Source organism: Triturus cristatus, chromosome 7 (assembly GCF_964204655.1).
Source record: "Triturus cristatus chromosome 7, aTriCri1.1, whole genome shotgun sequence".
Classification (NCBI taxonomy): domain Eukaryota; kingdom Metazoa; phylum Chordata; class Amphibia; order Caudata; family Salamandridae; genus Triturus; species Triturus cristatus.
In genome coordinates this window covers 354,982,812-355,000,422 of record NC_140590.1, presented here as the reverse complement: position 1 = coordinate 355,000,422, position 17,611 = coordinate 354,982,812, and the positions used below count along the sequence as shown (strand labels likewise).

The window sequence follows — 17,611 nt, the reverse complement described above, 5'->3', positions numbered from 1 at the left end:
CACCTGCTGCAAGATTATTGCCACTTGTGCAATGCTGCACAACCTTGCCACGAAAAAAGGGACAGATGTGGAACTAACATATTTTGAGGACAACGAGGATGAGTCAGGCCAGCCAGAGGGCAACGCAGCTAGAGTGCCAACTGCAATCGATGGGAGAGAGAGACGGGCAGAGATCACATCCAACTATTTCTGAGTAAGTAAGGGGACACAGCGAGTTGTGAGCAGTCATGACGTAGTTTTAATGTGGCACCACGCCATGAACACATGATCAGGCCAATCTGGCAATATACCATCTATAGTATGTCCAGGGTTACGTCACCCATTGTGAAGTGGCTAGGCAGGGCTACATCAATGTTTGCGCATACGCGCTGCAGTGGTGGATTGCACGGCCTGTGCATCCTCACTAGAGCCAACCCCAAGCCGCCTGCTGCTCCTGCGTGTTTCTGGGACGGGGGGTGTGATGCTGCTGCTGGTGTCGATGCTCTCCGCAGCATCCCCTGCAGCAGTTGTCGACGCCTGACTAGTCAATAGCACCCCTAGTGCACTTGTCACCTGCACCATCCCCCGAGACAGGTCGCTGCAGCACTGTGGTAGGCCCTCCTGCATCGTCACAGAGCGCCGGCACAGTAGAGAAGTGGCAGTTGCCAGACGGTTGAGTGCCCTGCTGGTAGTGTCCCTTCTCTGGCGTTCCCGGCGCCGTGCTTCGATGTCAGCATCTAATTTGCTGCACAACTGCTGGATAGACTGGGACATGTCCCGAATGCCCGCAGCCATGCCGCTAATGTTAGTGTCCATGTTGACTAATGTTGTCTTCATCACCCGCATGTGCCTCTGGACTGACATGACTGCCTTTGATTGCAGGCGCTGTTGCTTTAACATTTGGCCCTCGAGCCCCAAGAAGACACCATGGCCGTCAGTGGGTGCTGGTGGACTCTGGACACGCGACCTGCGGCGCCCTCTTGCTTCCGTCTGTGCTGCCTGTGAGGTGTGGGGCACAGTGGCATGGCTCCCTTCCTGGGGCCCGGTGCGGTCTTCTGGTCCCATGCTGTCGTCTGACGAGGTGTCTAAGGCTCGTAGCCTGGCTGCTGGATGCCTCCTCATTCTCACGCCTGCAAGCGGAGATGTGGCCGGTGAATCGAACATGAGTGGCGATGCTGGCTCTGGTGGTGGTGATGCTGGCTCTCGGTGAGGTGATGCTGGCTCTCGGTGAGGTGATGCTGGCTCTGTGTGCGGCGAGGCTGGCTGTGTTGGTGCGGCTGCCAGTGGGCCTGCTCCCTGGTCTGAACTTGTGCTGGCTAGAGGTGATTTATGTGGCCGGTGTGCCGTCTCTCCTGCAGCATGCCCTGTCCTGCATGATGTCACATCTGTGGACAGAAATACAACATTGGCTCAGTGTCCCCGAAGGGCTGCATTGCAAGCGTCACAATAAATCATTTCACATTCCAATATGTCCCCTGTCTCATTGTGCCTCGAGTGCGTGACATGCCTTGTTGCCCTGTAACATTTACGTCATGGTTAGTGTTGCCCTGACTACATCTCCCGGAATGCATTGCCTGTCTGCACTGACACGTGTGGACTGCAGTGTGATTCTCGTTTCACATTTGGGGGATGTGGGATAGGGGTTGGGGGGGCTACATTGCTGTGCTTTCGTCTTACCTTGGTGTGTTGCGGCTCTGGCAGAGCTGTCGGCGTCCCCAAGTCCCACGACGCTCTCTTGCTCGATTGTGGCCGCCACCAGCTCCTCCAGTTCGGTGAGGGCAGGTGCCCTGTTGGTTCCACCTCCGGTCTGGCTGGCCTCCTTCTGGATGTCGCCCATCTTCCTCTTGGTTACAATCCGGAGGTCATACCAGCGCTTTTTGAGGACCTCAATGTCCCTGTGGGTCACTCCCACAGCATTGACCTGCGCCTGGATGGCCAGCCATATGTTGCGCTTTTCCACCTCAGGCACTTGCAGGGATTGCCTTCCGAACAGCTTCTGGTGCTGCTTCACGACCTCCTCCACCAGCACCTGGAGTTCCTTGGGGCTAAATTTCAGCTTCCTCCTCCTTTCCCCTCCGTCTTTCTGTGTTCTCTGGCTGGACATGCTGTTCGTTTACCCGCTCGCACATGCAACGGCTCCCTGCCTCTCCTCTGCACTCCAAGCCTCTCCAGGGTCGGCTAATTATGTACACCTGCCTGGGTGTGGCCACTTCGGCTAATTATGTACACCTGCCTGGGTGTGGGCAGTTCCTGGTTGGGTGGGCTGTCGTTGCACTGGATTCGCTGTTTCGTCAAGTCATGTGATTTTCTTTACCGAATCCGTACATACCGATTCGGTATTTTCCGATTCGGTAACTACCACCTCGGTATTTTCCGATTCGGTAACTACCACCTCGGTATTTTCCGATTCGGTAAATACCACCTCGGTATTTACCGATTCGGTGAATTCCGATTCGTAATTACCGAATGTTACCGAATCGGTAACTGTTACCGAATTTTTACCTACATATAACTTACCGATTCTAATTTACCGATTTGGTACGGCTCGGTATTTAAGAACCGGTAAAATTTATTTACCTACATGAGGCCCTAGGTGAGCTGCCACGTTTGGTACTGACTGAAGTTTAGTCAGACCTTTTTGGGACGCACTCAGATATTGAACATTGCTATAGTCCATTTGGGAGCTAACCAAGGCTTGTACTATAGTTTTCCTTGCACTAGACGGTAATAGGTCATGAAGTTTTCTCAGGACTTTAAGGATCCTGAAGCATTTCCCCGCCACTTTCAGGATTTGGCTGTCGAATGTTAGTTTGGAGTCGAACCACACTCTGAGATTTTTTACTTCTGCTTTCGGGGTTGGTAGTTGGCCTAACGTCTCAGGCCACCAAGCTGATGACCAAATGGTTGGGGCCTTACCCACGATCAGTACCTCTGTTTTGTTTCCATTGAGCTTCAAGCAATGGTTGGACATTCATGCTGCTACATCCTCCAGAAACCTGGAGAATTGGTGTGCTATCTGTTTGGGGTTTTGAGACAGCATCACAATCAGCTGAGTATCGTCAGCATATGACACAATGGTCACATTATGGCCTTCCACTCGCTCTGCAAGTCATCCCACATACAGGTTAAATAGTGTGGGGCTCAAAATTGATCCATGTGAGACTCCCTGAGATGGGGGAAACTCTTAGGTGTGTGTGTCTGTTGAGTGACTTGAAAACTCAGCGAGGAGAGAAAAGATGTCATCCAGAGCAGTGCAGTGCTCTTAACAATGCATTTCTCTAATCTTTGGAGGAGAGGGCCATGGGAGATGGTGTCAAAGGCCGCACTGAGATCTAGCAGGATCATTGCAGCCGTCGGCCCTTCATCTTCATATTGCCTCACTGTTTCAGCGGCCAGGAGCAGTGCCGGCTCCATGGAGTGTACAGCTCTCAAACCCTATTATGAGGGGTGAAATAGATCATTCGTATTGATATGATTAGTTAGCTGCTTATTCGTTACTTTCTCCTCATTTTTTGCAACAAAAGGCTGGGGCGTAAATTTTCTAATACCGCTTGATCTTTTGACGTTTTTTATTTTTGTGGACATACTGTTACTTGCTTCCATTTTAAGGGAACTTCTCCCAGCTGAAAGGAGCGTGCTATTACCTCAGAGACATATGGCCTAATGATCTTTCCTCCCCGCATTAGTATCTCTGGGTGAGCTGGATCTAATGGGGTTCCGGATTTAATTCCGCTTGCTGTGATCTTCAGTTCTTCTAACTTCTGCATGTTAAATTCGTCAAGGGTCTCTCCCTCGAATATTGTATCCGGTCTACTGTCTGGGTTCTTGCCCTGACGTGCTTCTGCTGGAAAAGCGTCATATATTTTTGACACTTTTTCTGCAAAGTAATCGGCCACTTTATTGCAATTCTCCATTGAGGAGGTTGCTGCGTTATTTAAGTTTTTGGGTGATTTGAGGGATTTCAGTCTGGAGAACATTTCTTTGGAGGAGTTGCTGGCCCTTTCAATCTTTTCCATATAAAAATCACATTGTATTTTCTTAATTAGGGCATGGTATTTTTTTAGTTCTATTTTATATCCCCCTTTTGACTTGCAACAACAGTCCTTCCACCACCTGCGCTCAAGCTGTTCACACTCTTCTTTGGCTCTAACCAGTGCTTCATTAAACCATGGCACTGATGCTTTAAATCTCCTGGAGCTCCTAGTGGTCCAGGGTGCTATCTCATCTAGTGCATCAGTTATCCATGTCTCGAGTTGCCTATTGGCTATGTTTATATTCTTCTCCAGTTTAAGATTATTTTTCAGCAATGCCGGTGCGAATGAGTTCGGGTTGAATCTGGTCCATTTCCTGCATGTGATTTTCTGCACAGGCCTCTCAGTCATGGGTCTATGAGAGGGTACGGTAAAAGGGACTAAGTGGTGGTCTGACCGAGGAACTGGCCATTGTGTCCCTACCCCGATCTCCATTGAGTTTGTAAATATAAGATCTGGAATTTGGCCCGCTTGATGAGTTTGCATATTCACTTTTTGCACTAGGTTGGATGTCATAAGGTCCTTACATATAGATTGTACTTCCAGGTTCTTCATATTATCAAAATGTATTTTAAGATTGCCTAGGATGAGGAAATTGTTATAGCATAGAGCTGGTTAGACCACTTTCTCCCCCAGACTCACCACAAATTGAGCTGCTGGACCTGGTGGGCAGTACATTAGAAAGCCTGCTATGCCTTTATCTTCCTCAGCAGAAAGTGTGAAAAGGAAAGGCTCGCATTTCTCTATATTTCTTTCCTTTATGCTGCACTTCATTGAGGATTTATAGATTATCGCAATTCACTCTTCTTTGCCCTACTCGATCTTGTCTTAGTATCTCGTAGTCTTCGAGGAGTGCATCCAGAGTATCTGGGGTGGAGCTCTCGTTAAGCCATGTCTCAGTCAAGAAACAGGGTGTCGGGCATTTCTTCCCTCAATATCCCATAAATCTTGTGTTTAATCAATGACCTATAAATCTTGTGTTTAATCAATGACCTACAATTTAGTAGAAGCAAAAGCAAGTTTCTCACCTGATACTTTGTGTGGTTTATTGGTGTAAAGTGCTTGCCACAAATCCCACATTTTAGCGGCTTCCAGTCTACATCAATGTTGTGCCTACAAAGTTTCGGGATAGGCTGTGATAGTTTATGTAACGCGTCCGCCGAGTACTTAATCCTTTGTTGGGACCTCCAATGGCAGTAGTTCTGGCCCCTGGGCCTGGCTGGGTGTGGATGAGCGCAGACGGGCTTGCCTTTGGCGTGCCCGCTGTGCGCGTCCGAGGGCTCTCATTTATTGTGATTGTTCCGGCTGACAACTAGCCTGTCAACCTCCCAAAATGGTGGTTGTGAGGGGTCCAGTCGTGAAAACAAAGCCTCACCTGCACCCTGCAATATGCAGTAGCGTAGGGGGGCGACCAGGTACACCAGGAAACAATGTGCAAAGTGCAAAACACAATCAAGGTAATACCAGTTCCAATATAAAATCGGTATCAACTCTGTTTAAAACTCAAGCGAGTAGAGAAAAATTCCTGAGTTCCTCACGAGACACCGCTGCGTGTCCCCATCAGGGCTCTCATTTATTGTGATTACTCACGCTGACAACTAGCCCGGCACCCTCCCAAGATGGAGGTCGTGAGACGTCCAGTCGCAAAAATAAATCCTCGCTTGCACCCTGCAACATGCAGTAGCGCAGGGGGCCGACCGGACACATCAGGACACCACAATGTGCAAAGTGCAAAACACAATCAAGGTAACACCAGTTCCAATATGAAATCACTATATTTAAAACTCTGTTTAAAACTCACGCGAGTAGAGAATAATTCACCACTTTCTCACGAGAGACCGCTCCCTGGCTTAGCAGGAGCGGGAATGCTACTGCCAAGCCATAGCAAACAGCAATGTCCCTGTAGTGGGTACACTTGGACATTGCAGGAGCTGGCTATGGGGGGTGGCGGTCCCCAGGGCCATCTTTGGCTCCAGGAGGTGGCCCCCCTACTTTCTAACTATTTGTACCAGGGAGGTGGTGGTCCCCGGGGCTGTGGAGGCAGGAGCCCCACTCGCATTAATATTAGATTTAGCCCCAGAGAGATGGCGGTGCCCGAGGCTTTAGGTATCCTAGGAAGGGGACTCTGTGTGCCTCCCTCCTTCATATGCTGCCGGCACCTGACCCACTCGGGCGATTAGAAACAAAGCACAGAGGACCATGCTGTTTTTTAAACATTTTTGGCAGACGTCACGCATCCAGCATCACTCCTGACAATTTTTGTTTTTTTCAAATGCTTTTTTGGCCTTGCGGGAACCTCCCCTACCACCCCTAAGAGGCCTAGGGGGTCATGGTGTTTCTACCCTGCCCTGTTTCTTTTTAAAATTGTTTTTTTTGTGATTCAGTTGAACATGTCACAAGATGGCTGCCAACACTTCCTGGTTTGAAGTGCTGGCAGCCAATCAGATCTCAACAAGAGATAGAGAGGGGCCATGGATCCACTGTGTCATTATATATATAACTGGAAATGTATTAAAATAACTCCAAAACTACTGAATGGATTTATACCAAATCACAAAAAGGCACTTCCTTGGACCAACATCTACCTTCCTGCCAAATTTTGGCTATATCCGTTCTGCAATTCAGGCTATAGCCAGGTCTAAAGGTCATTTGGGAATTAACAATGGGAAAACGTGTTTTTAAGCACCCCCTGGTTCTCGTCCTCTGCCTGACGGATCACCCTGAAACTTTCATGACAGCAGCTGAAGTGAGCATCATATCACTTTTGAGAATATACAATGTTACCCCTCAGCCAAACACTCAAATGGAGAAGTGTGGCTCAATGATTAGAGCGGCAGACCCTGATGCAGAGGTCTAGCCCAGGACCAGGGTTCAATTCCCCGCCTCGGCGGGTCTTGGGCTCAAAAAATTCCACGGACCTGATAATTCTCACCTCAGTGCCTATTCCAATCATAGAGTCCCACTCTGCAACTCTGGGCAATAGCTTGCTTAATCTCCACAAAGGCCCCCACAACGCTAAGGATGCCTGGCCTCCACCTTGGGGGTGCCCAGGAGTGGACGCCTCACAGGGAAAGCCAGGATGGGTTCCACAGCGGTATTCGTACAAGCGCCTTGAGACCCTTGCGGGTGAGTAGTGCGCTATACAAGTATCAAATTTACATTTACATTTACTCCCCACACCATTACAACAACATTTTCACAACACAAAGACCATGACCCAGCAACCTTTTATAACAAAGCAAACACTACGACAATTGTATGCAATCAATTAAAAGTACATTTAACACGCTGTTTGTTACAACGCATGCTCGAAAAATGAAAAATCAATGCGGAAATCTCCTTTTTTTGTTTGTAAATCGTTTCCATTGTATTTAATTTATATGAAATAAACAGAAAATTACCCAATCTACCTTATTCTAAAAAATGTAAATATATTTTTAACTTTTAATTTACAAATATTTTAAAAGAACGCTTTTTACTTCAATAAATATATGTTTTAAAACGAATACACTTTTTTTGCATTCTTTAATTCGTTACTCAATAACTCTCTATCTATCAAAATAAATCAATCCAAAAAAATCTTATTCACCTTTAAGCAGATCTCTCCTGAAGCCGTTCTCGTTGAAGACGTTCTGTAAAGTTAAATATTAAATGTGTTAGTGCTTTCGTCATATTCATGCATAAACATAAAAAAGGTCTAGGTGACGCTGACCACTGCCTCCGCATACCTTATAACACACTTCCAGATTGGTAGGAATCTTCACCAACCAAGGCAACTAGCTAACTATAACTCCCACGCAATGCACTGCTCATTACCTCACATATTACAAAGCTCATGACATGGTCAGTGACATTACTGATGACTTCTCAAATTACATCACTGATAACATCATCCAGTAATTGAGTGTTTTCTAAAAGTCTCAGAATGTTAAAGATATATAGTAAGATATAACAAATGTTGCTTGTTGGTTTCTTGTTTCCGCTCGGGGACTCCACGTCCCAGTTTCCATCGCACTAGGAGGTGCACACCTGCGGCCAGGGGGAGAAGCTTACCTAGCACTTTTAGCTCTCCCCGAAATCCTGCAAAGCGGGTTGCTTGTTGGTTTCCAGTTGCTGTTTGGAGACTCCACATCTCAGTTTCCATTGTGCCAGGAGGTGCGCATCTGCCCCTGCGGCCAGGGGGAGAAGCTTACCTTGCACTTTTAGCACTCCCCAAAATCAGGCAGCGCGGGTTGCTTGTTGGTTTCCTGTAGCCGTTTGGGGACTCCATGTCCCAGTTTACATCGCACCAGCATGGGCGCACCTGCCGCCAGTGGAAGGAGATTACCTAGCGCACCCCAAAATCCCAAAGCCCATGCCAAGGGCAGGCCCATCCTGCACCTGTCTTATTGCGTTTAATGGTGTGTGTATATTTTCCCATGCCTCATTTGTTCCCAGCTGCTTTGCCTTGTTGTATCTTGTCAGGGTTTCCCTCTACATTCTTTACTTTGTTTTTTTGTTGGAGAGCTAGTTTATTTGCATATGCTTCTTACCTGAGGGGATGGGCAGAAAGAAGACAATTGGGTCCAGCCTAAAGTACCCTCACGACAATTCCCGTAGGACGACCTTAGAGGGTTTTTTGATGCACGCCAGGAGCATGGTGTAAAAAGTAATTGAGCTGGTAGAAAGGAGGCTATCCCTATACAGGTCTGGTCTTGCACTCCCCTATTCAATACCACCAGTGCAGGTTCTGCCACCCCAAGGCATTCCACACTTCACCTACTGCATGTAGTCAGGAGAGCAATCAGACCAAATCCCCTTCCATTGTTCGCTTAGCACCAAGGGGGCTGCTGAAGCACAAGGCCCTTAGGGGGATGCACCCAGCCTGGTCCAATTGCTAGTCCAAGTAGACATGTGGGAGAACCTAAGAAGATCACCGCTGAGTGCATGTGTGGGTCTGTGAGTGGATGTATGATTTTCTGTGTGGGTATGTGAGTGGGTGCATGAGCATATGTATGGGTCTGTAGCTGAATCTATGAGTGGTGCTTTGGGTATGTGAGTGGGTGTGTGAGTGGCTATGTGGGTCTGTGAGTGGATATGTGACTGCCTAAGTATGTTTGTGAGTGGGTGTATGAGTGGTGCTATGGGTCTGTTAGTTGGTGTGTGAGGGACTGTTGGGGTCTGTGAGTAGGTGTATGAGAGCCTGTGTGGATCTGTCAGTGGGTGTGTGAATGCCTGTGTGGGTTTGTGATTGGGTTTGTGAGTGGCGCCATGGGTATGTTAGTGAGTATATGAGTGGTTGTTTGGGTCTGTGAGTGGGTGTGTGAGTGCCTGTGTGTGTCTGTGAGTAGATATGTGAGTGAGGCTATAGATTTTGGGCAAGTGGATACTGAAGCTTTTCCAGGTAGACACTGTGAGGCGAGTTCACGATATCGCGGCCGCCATTTTGTTTACTAATAACGCGTTGGAAGCGTTTACTTCTTTCTCAATTCGGCGCACATTGCAAGCTTTTACTGGCGCTCCAACGCTCCTCAATTTCCTTCTCAAATACTCCATCTCCTCAGCAGCTGCCCACAATAATGCCACTCTGAATTTCCTCAGTATCCTTTCATCGTTTGTACTAATGTGGCTACAGACACCATTTTAAATGCCTCTGCAACATCTCTCAGTTAATTATTGAGGAGGAGTGTGAGACTTGTTATATAATTACATTTTCTCTACTGCATGTTACCTCATGAGAACCTTTTCATCACTTTGGACGCACCTGATTTAGAAGTATGTCTAAACTGACCTCCTCTTCCATTTGAAAGTGAATTATATGTCAAGCGCAATATTGTCCATTCCATAAGGGCAGTTGCTATAATATGTGGTGTATAACGCTCCCTAGTCTTCTTCAGATTGCAGCATATTATGCATTATATCTTGCTAAACCACCTCATCTAATTGGCCCTTTCAATATGATGTTTATGCTTTTCCATTAACGGGTTGTTTCATTATACTGGCCTGAACTGATTCAAATTGTTTCAAATTGTTGACTTAATAATTGATGGGGGGAACAAAGGGCTCGTCTTTTACTCTACCAACACCAAAACGTATTTTTATTAAAAATTCCAAGCTTTTTTCAGAGCTCTCAAAACTGGAGGACTCTAAATCACCTGAGACTGACTGTGGCACCATCATAATGGATCAATTGCGACCTGCACCAGGAAATTCAAATGTAAAGCGTCTAAAGCAAGATCCCCCGTCACCACCCAAATCAGTCTGTCCAGTATCAATGGAATTACTGTTGCAGGAAATAAGAGCACTTAGACCTTTTATGGAGGAAACCAATTATAAGCTGCAAATTCTCTCCGACAGCTGGTCGCACATTGATTCCAGGCTCACAGTGATGGAACATAGTGTCACAGCCCTAAACGAAACCTCCAAAACTGTCTCTTTCATGCAATCGCAAATTTCAACACTCTAAAATCAGGTTGAGGATTTAGAAAATCGTAATAGGAGAAATAACTCACACATATATGGTTTGAACGAAGGTGTTGAAGGATCAGACCCTATTGCTTTTTTCAAATCCTTTCTTCCCAAAATTCTACATTTACCAGAGGGCACCACTTTGAATATTCAACGTGCTCACAGATTGGGCCGTGCTCTGACTAACTCTTCACCCTCGCAAAGACCCAGGGGAGTTATCCTCTATTTCTTAGTGTACATGGATCTATTGAAAGCTCTGGCGGCTGCCAAAGCATTTCAGCGGATATCCTGGACTGGGTCTACGCTATTTTTTGCGCAAGATTACTCTAAAGCAACAGCAGCCAAACGCTAAGCCTTCCTTAATATGAGGTCAGATTTTCGTGCCAAGGGAGCCAGATATGGACTTTCTGTATTTTCAATTGCATGATTTTACTTCCATTTGTTTGTAGGTTCTTCAGCGATCTGTGCCTGTTTTGCATTTATGGTTGCACATTGTCTCTGTAATTATGGTTAATGATACTCAGTTCTAGCGATTTTTAGTTTTGTTGGTTGTTTCTTATACTGTTATTAAATACCTTATTAAGTTTTGCTATTTTCTTTTTCTCCTTCCCTGGTTTGGTCTGGTCTTCACCTGATGTTTCACCTGTTCCACGTGGTTCCACCCACCCTCGCTTTCCTGTTCCCTTAGTGTAGGTATGTTTCTTTTTGTTTTGTCTTTTGTTTTTTGTTTCACTTTACTGTTTCTTCTCTACTTTTATTACGGTGGCTTTCGTACTTTCTTTCATCTTCTTCTTCATGTTTCCTTTTTGTAGGTATGGAATTCATTTTTGCTTTTGCTACATGTTCTGTAATACATTCTTCTATTTCTTTTTTTTATTATCTAACTTCCATATTTATTTTTTCTCATGCGTTTTTTCTCTTTTACCATTCCAGTCTGCTTATTTACTCTTCATTTTCCTCATGGTTCCAAACTTCTTTCTACTCTATATACCTCCCAGTGTCTTAAACTTATTTCATCCTCTCTTTTTTTTCTTATCTCTTTTAATGCTATACAATGTTTTTGCAATGAATTCTATATTTCTCTATGTTATGAACTAATTTTCCTCCTTCTTTTCTCTCTTATCTCTTTTAACGATGAACAATGCTTCTGCAATGAATTCGACTTTGATGTCTTAAGCTTGGTATCTTCCATTTTTGACCCTTCCACCTTTTCTTGTTTTTGCTTAGATACTCTCTATACTTCTCAATGTCTTAAACTTATTTCACCTTCTCTTTTTTCTTTTATCTCTTTTAATGCTATACAATGTTTTTGCAATTAATTGGACTTTTGTACTATAGGCTTGGATTATTCTATTGTTGGATTTTTTATCTTCTTGAATTGGATTGTTACTTTACACTGTTTTTATTATCCTATTTTAATATCTCATGTCACTTAAGTTAGTTTCATGGAACATTAGGGGTCTAAACTCTCCTATCAATGGGCAAAGAGTTATATCACGCTTGGCTAAGTTAAGTGCTGATATTGTTTTCTTACGAGAAACTCACCTTACAGATACTGAATTTCTGATATTGAAAAGGGGCTGGGTGGGTGAGGCTCATCTCTCTCCAGGGGATGGTAAACAAAATGGTGTGGTGATATTATGTCGTAAATCGTTACCAATTACGCTGTTATCGCAAGAGTCAGATGATGAAGGGAGATGGCTCATTGTTAAACTATCACTAAAGGGTGTTCTAGTCTCTCTTCTTAATGTTTATGCACCTACAAGCGGAGATGCTTCCTTTTGGCCTGCTTTGGCCAAGCATATTTCTCGCTGTAATGAAGATAATTTTATCATGGCTGGAGACTGTAACCAGGTGCTCGACCCCTTTTTAGACAGAAACTCAAAAGTGTCCTTTATACCCAACAAGTCACATAAATCTTTTACTCACACTATACATCAACATAAATTGCTTGACGCTTGGCGCCTTTGTAACCCAACTACCAGAGAATATTCCTTCTACTCCTCAACCCATCATACCCAATCAAGAATTGACAATGTTTTTTTATCCCATAACATTTCGCAGTCCCTTACACACGCAGTAATTGGCCCTATTCTCTTATCGGATCATGCACCGTTTTCAATTGGCTTTGATATACTCCCCAGAAATAACGCTCCCAGAAGATGGCGTTTTGATAATGCACTCCTTTTAGATTCCACATTTTCTGCAGCCTTTACCTCCTTCTCCACGGAATATTTCGAAAGAAATAATACAGATTCCTTATCTCCCGCAACCATTTGGGATGCCTTTAAGGCGTCAGCAAGAGATTTTATCTTAGGTTACGTTGCAAAGAAACGAAAAGATGCGCGTAAGATTACTAGGGATCTTCTTCAAGACATTAAGACATTAGAACATTCATATTACACATCACACTCAGAAGAATGTTTAAAGACCCTCATCAATGTTAAATTGAAATTGAACAAGAAATCATCAGAGGATGCTTCACTTTATTAAAATCCGGCGCAAAATGTTATGTAGGTAAAAATAAGGCAGGGAAGATCTTAGCTAATTACTTAAAGATTCGCCAAAACAAACTAAACATTGAATCTGTCTTTGATGAGCATTCAGTCTTAAAATTTAAAGATGCTGAAATTTTAAAGGAATTCTCTCTCTTTTACAAATCTTTATACTCATCAGAAACCCAACCTACGGATCACTCATTATCGCAATTCTTCTCTAACATCTAAAAGCCTCAACACGCTCCTTTAGATTTATCCCCCTTAGAATCAGACCTTTCCCAACATGAACTTCTAAAAGCCCTTCAGAATCTCAAAAAAGACAAAGCTCCTGGCCCAGATGGTTTTACTGTCGAATTCTATACCCATTTTTCTAAGCTTTTATTATCTAAACTGCATTCACTCATAAAAAATGTTTGTGCCTCATAAAATTCTTCTGGCTCCTTTTCCGAAGCTCATATCTGTCTTATCCCTAAAGAAGGTAAAGACTCTAAAAATTCTAAAGCTTTGGTCATATGCCTTGACTCTTACCTACCAAATTTATTAGTAAAGGAACAATCTGGCTTTGTCAAAGGGCAAGTCATTACAGACAACACACTGCTCTTTTTTGACATCTTATCCAAATCTTCACATCTTGACCATCCTTTGGCGGCAATTGCACTGGATGCCGAAAAGGCTTTTGCCAGGGTTGAGTGAAAATATTTATTCTACACCATTGAATGGTTTGGATTTGGCCCCAATTTTATACATTTACTTTCTCTCCTCTATTCTAATCCTCGAGCAGCAGTTTGTGCCAATGGCTTAGTTTCCCCATTTTCTAACTTGGGCAGAGGGGTGCACCAAGGTTATCCTCTTTCTCCTTTCCTTTTTAACCCCTTCAGTGCCCATGACGAGCTGGACTCGTCATGGGCTGCGGTGTCGCTGTGCCCATGACGAGTCCAGCTCGTCATGAACTCCGCCCGCTAATACAAAGCGCGGCACTGGGCGGGGAAAGGGGCGGGCATGCAAGGGGTTAACTTGGCCCTAGAGCCATTTTTATCCAAACTACATCAAAACCCAAATATCTATGGATTTCAAATGCCAAATGTACACATCAAACTTGCAGTCTATGCTGACGATATTCTGCTTTGTCTGTCCAACCCAGAAGAATTAATTCTTGCTTTTTTAGCGGAGGTGATATCTTTTTCACTCATTTCCAGATACAAATTAAACAATGATAAATGCGAAATACTACCACAACAAAATATACTTTTAGTTCACACTTTCATGCCTCTCAATTAAAATGGAGTCCAAATCATATTAAATATTTAGGTATACACTTTACACCTTCAATTTCAGAAACGGTAATATTAAGTATGAATAAACGTATCCAAAAGATTTCGGAACTGACTTCTAAGTGGCATCCCCTTTACCTGTCTTGGTGGGGTCGCTTAGACACCATAAAGATGATGTTATCACCCATAGTTTTATATACTATTTCGAACATCCCAGTTCCCAATACTTCCAAATTATTTAAGAAAGTCATTTCCATTTTATCCTCTTTCTTATGGAATAATAAGAAACCTCGAATGTCTTTATTAAAACTTATCCGTCCTAAAACAGAGGGCGGGGTTAATTTCCCAGATTTTCAGCCTTATCCTAAAACTTTCTGATTATGTCAGGCTTCTCTGTGGTTGCTTGACTCTGCAGATGACTGCCCTCTCTGGACTTCAATTAAGCGCCAGTTTATGTCCCCTTATTCATTTCGTGAATATCTGTCTTTTTCACGTAAACCACAATCCATTTCCACTCCTATATTGAAGCATACATCCAAATAACTCGGTTTACCTTCTCATTCTACTCTTGATTCTAAGGATTCCTTTTTAAATTCAACATTTTGGCATAATAAAGATTTATTGATCCATAACAGACCCTTTTATTGGAGGACTTGGAGAGAGAAGGGTTTGATATGGATTTATCAATTATTTTCAGATTCAGAATTTCTGCCTTTTGTTACACTCAAGCAGACATTCAATTTACCGACCTCTTTTATCCATAAATACAATATACTTAAAAAGCTGTATTGGAATCGTACTCACACCTCCCTGTCTTGCCAGCCACCTCTGATAATTCGAAACCATCTTCACGACTTCATGCCCTGCTAATGACCACGCCTAAAGCCTCTACTATTTACAATTGCTTACAATGCATTGACACCGATAGACAGAAAACAAAACCTGAAGAGGCTTGAGAAAGAGACTTTGAGGTATGCTGGCCACTCACTATGGAAAGGCATCTGGTCCAATACCACACAAACAATATTTTTTTTTATAACAGACTTTTATTCACGCCAGCCACTTTATGTAAACGTTTTTAAGCAACTCCGGATACATGTTGGACTTGTTCTTCTCTCAATGCCGACCTATTTCATATGCTGATCATTTGACCACAAGTACAAATTTTTGGGAAGCAAGTATGGTCACAAGTTAACTTGATTTATGACACTACCTTCCCTTTTTCTTTTACTCATATCTTCTTGGGTAGCCTCTCTTCTATTTGGGATGGGGTTTCACTTAATGTCAAGATTATTGATTTATTATTTGCAATTGCTTTTCAACAAAATACTGTCAATTGGAAAGTCTTCTCGCAAATTTCATATAGAGCTTGGTGGTACACTGTGTACCATAACCATAGGTTGGATACTGCCTTTGTGCATCCTTCTCAAATGGCTACCAAGCGTGCTGACTTGTGGTTGCCTGTCACAATGTTTATTGATGATAGTGCCAAGAGATACTCTTTACCAGAACCGTCTCAACAGGAAGTTCCCAAACCACCCTGACTTCCCAAGTAGTTCCATAAGTTTCTTTAATATTCCTTGAATGTATATGTTTTATTGTACATTCAATATGTACATTTAATGTACATCTTTTATGTCTCACTTCTGTATTATTAGTCCAATTCCTTTACTTTCTAAGCAACAAGATTGGAACGCGATGTTGTAAGACTCTTAGGGCCTCGTGTAGGTAGCTAAATACCGGTCGGTAAGGGCTGAAATTCAGTAAATATCCCGTTACCGACCGGTATTTAGCTATTTGGGATGTAGGAGGCATAATTCAGGATTCGGTAAATTACCGAATCGGTAAAATACCGAATCGGTAAATACCGAATCCTGAATGTAGGGAGCACTCTAATGAGTACAAATTAGAATTAAGAATTCGTTATTTACCACCAAATACAGGTTGGTGATAAATAACGAATACCTTGCAAAACGCAATATTTTGCAGATGTAAGAGTGCCATGTGGCAGACATACATGCCCATAGGGCATGTATGTGCGCCACATGTGCACACATGCAAGAATCAGGGGTGCAACAGGGTGTCAATGTGACACCCTGCCACCCTTGTATATGCTCCCCCCATTACCGAATCGGTATTTACCGAATCGGTAATGGTGACTGGCTTCCCATTGATTCCTATGGGCCTCCAGGCCCATAGGAATCAATGGGAAGGTATGCCCCATTACCGAATCGGTAAATACCGATTCATATTTATCGAATTTTTCCGATTCGGTAAAATTTACCGATTCATTACCTACATCACATTTACCGATTCATAAATACCGAATCGGTAAAATTTGGTATTTATGAATCGGTAGATGTGTTGCTACCTACATATGGCCCATAGTGTTTACTTTGTATGGTCACCTTGTTTTCTTTTCAATAAAACTATTTGAACTTAAAAAAGAAACAAAATACAGATAAGACAGTTATAGTGTAAACAGTATTTTCACTTCGCTGGTGCTTTAGGTTAAGGAACACCTGCCTGGATTTGCGTCACAGCTGCGCGTTTATTGCTTTCGATGAGAATTGGGGGTCTTGAAGTTTCCATGTGAGGATATAATGACACAAAATGAGAATTCGTTGGAAGGATTGTACACCATGCTCACCTTTCAGACATTACCTTAGAAGCCACATTTCCTACTAAACCCCGAGTACTACTTGAGTCAAGAAGACCACAGGCAAGCTTGGGAGCTGTGCTATATGAGTGCCCCTATACACAACATTTAACCCACACAGATCACTGTGAATTTCCCACACGTGCGCACAAGCAACAGGTACTGTGGTACAGGGTATGGAACCTCTCCCATCTTTTTATCCGCAGGTGTGAATCTGCCACATGTGACTCACCTGAGTAGAGCGGTTCATTAGGATCTCAAAAACAAAGTAACGTCCACATCCAATAACATGGTAATTATACAGAAAGTGGTTGACTTTAAGTAGCCAACAATTGTGTTTTATGAGATTAGGAAATCTTGTGAACAGGTTTACAAGATTCAGCATGCAGGGAACATGGATAAAAAGCTAGTCCTGACTGTAGATGTCACATGGCATGGAGTGACTTGGCAGTTCTGTGAACACCTAGCTAGACTTATGCTTGCTGAGCCCTTGAGGTTGCCCAGAATTGAAGAAAGGTAAAATTCAGAGAAAGCATTCAAATTTATAATATTAACAATGCATTTGGTTTATACAATTACGCTAGCAAGGTTATTTCACTGATTTGGCCCTGAGCGGCTCAAACCCCTTGAGGACACTAACCCTTCTGACCTGCTTACTTGTACCTTATTCAAACAAGCATTAATAAATGCATTTGATTTCGCCTATGTGATTAATAATATTTTTTT

The 17,611-nt window shown here is 43.6% G+C and overlaps 1 protein-coding gene across 1 annotated transcript; it reads right to left on the bottom strand.

Moving 5' to 3' along the window:
* Nucleotides 1-220: 220 nt before the first annotated feature.
* Nucleotides 221-7,638, bottom strand: LOC146809655 (uncharacterized). The gene is made up of 2 exons (XM_085614366.1): nt 7,600-7,638; nt 221-1,364 (listed from the first exon to the last, which is right to left on the bottom strand). Exon 2 carries the CDS (start codon nt 1,141-1,143, stop codon nt 349-351), a length of 795 nt encoding a protein of 264 aa, XP_085470492.1. The 5' UTR covers nt 1,144-1,364; nt 7,600-7,638; the 3' UTR covers nt 221-348.
* Between the last annotated feature and the right edge of the window lie 9,973 nt (nt 7,639-17,611).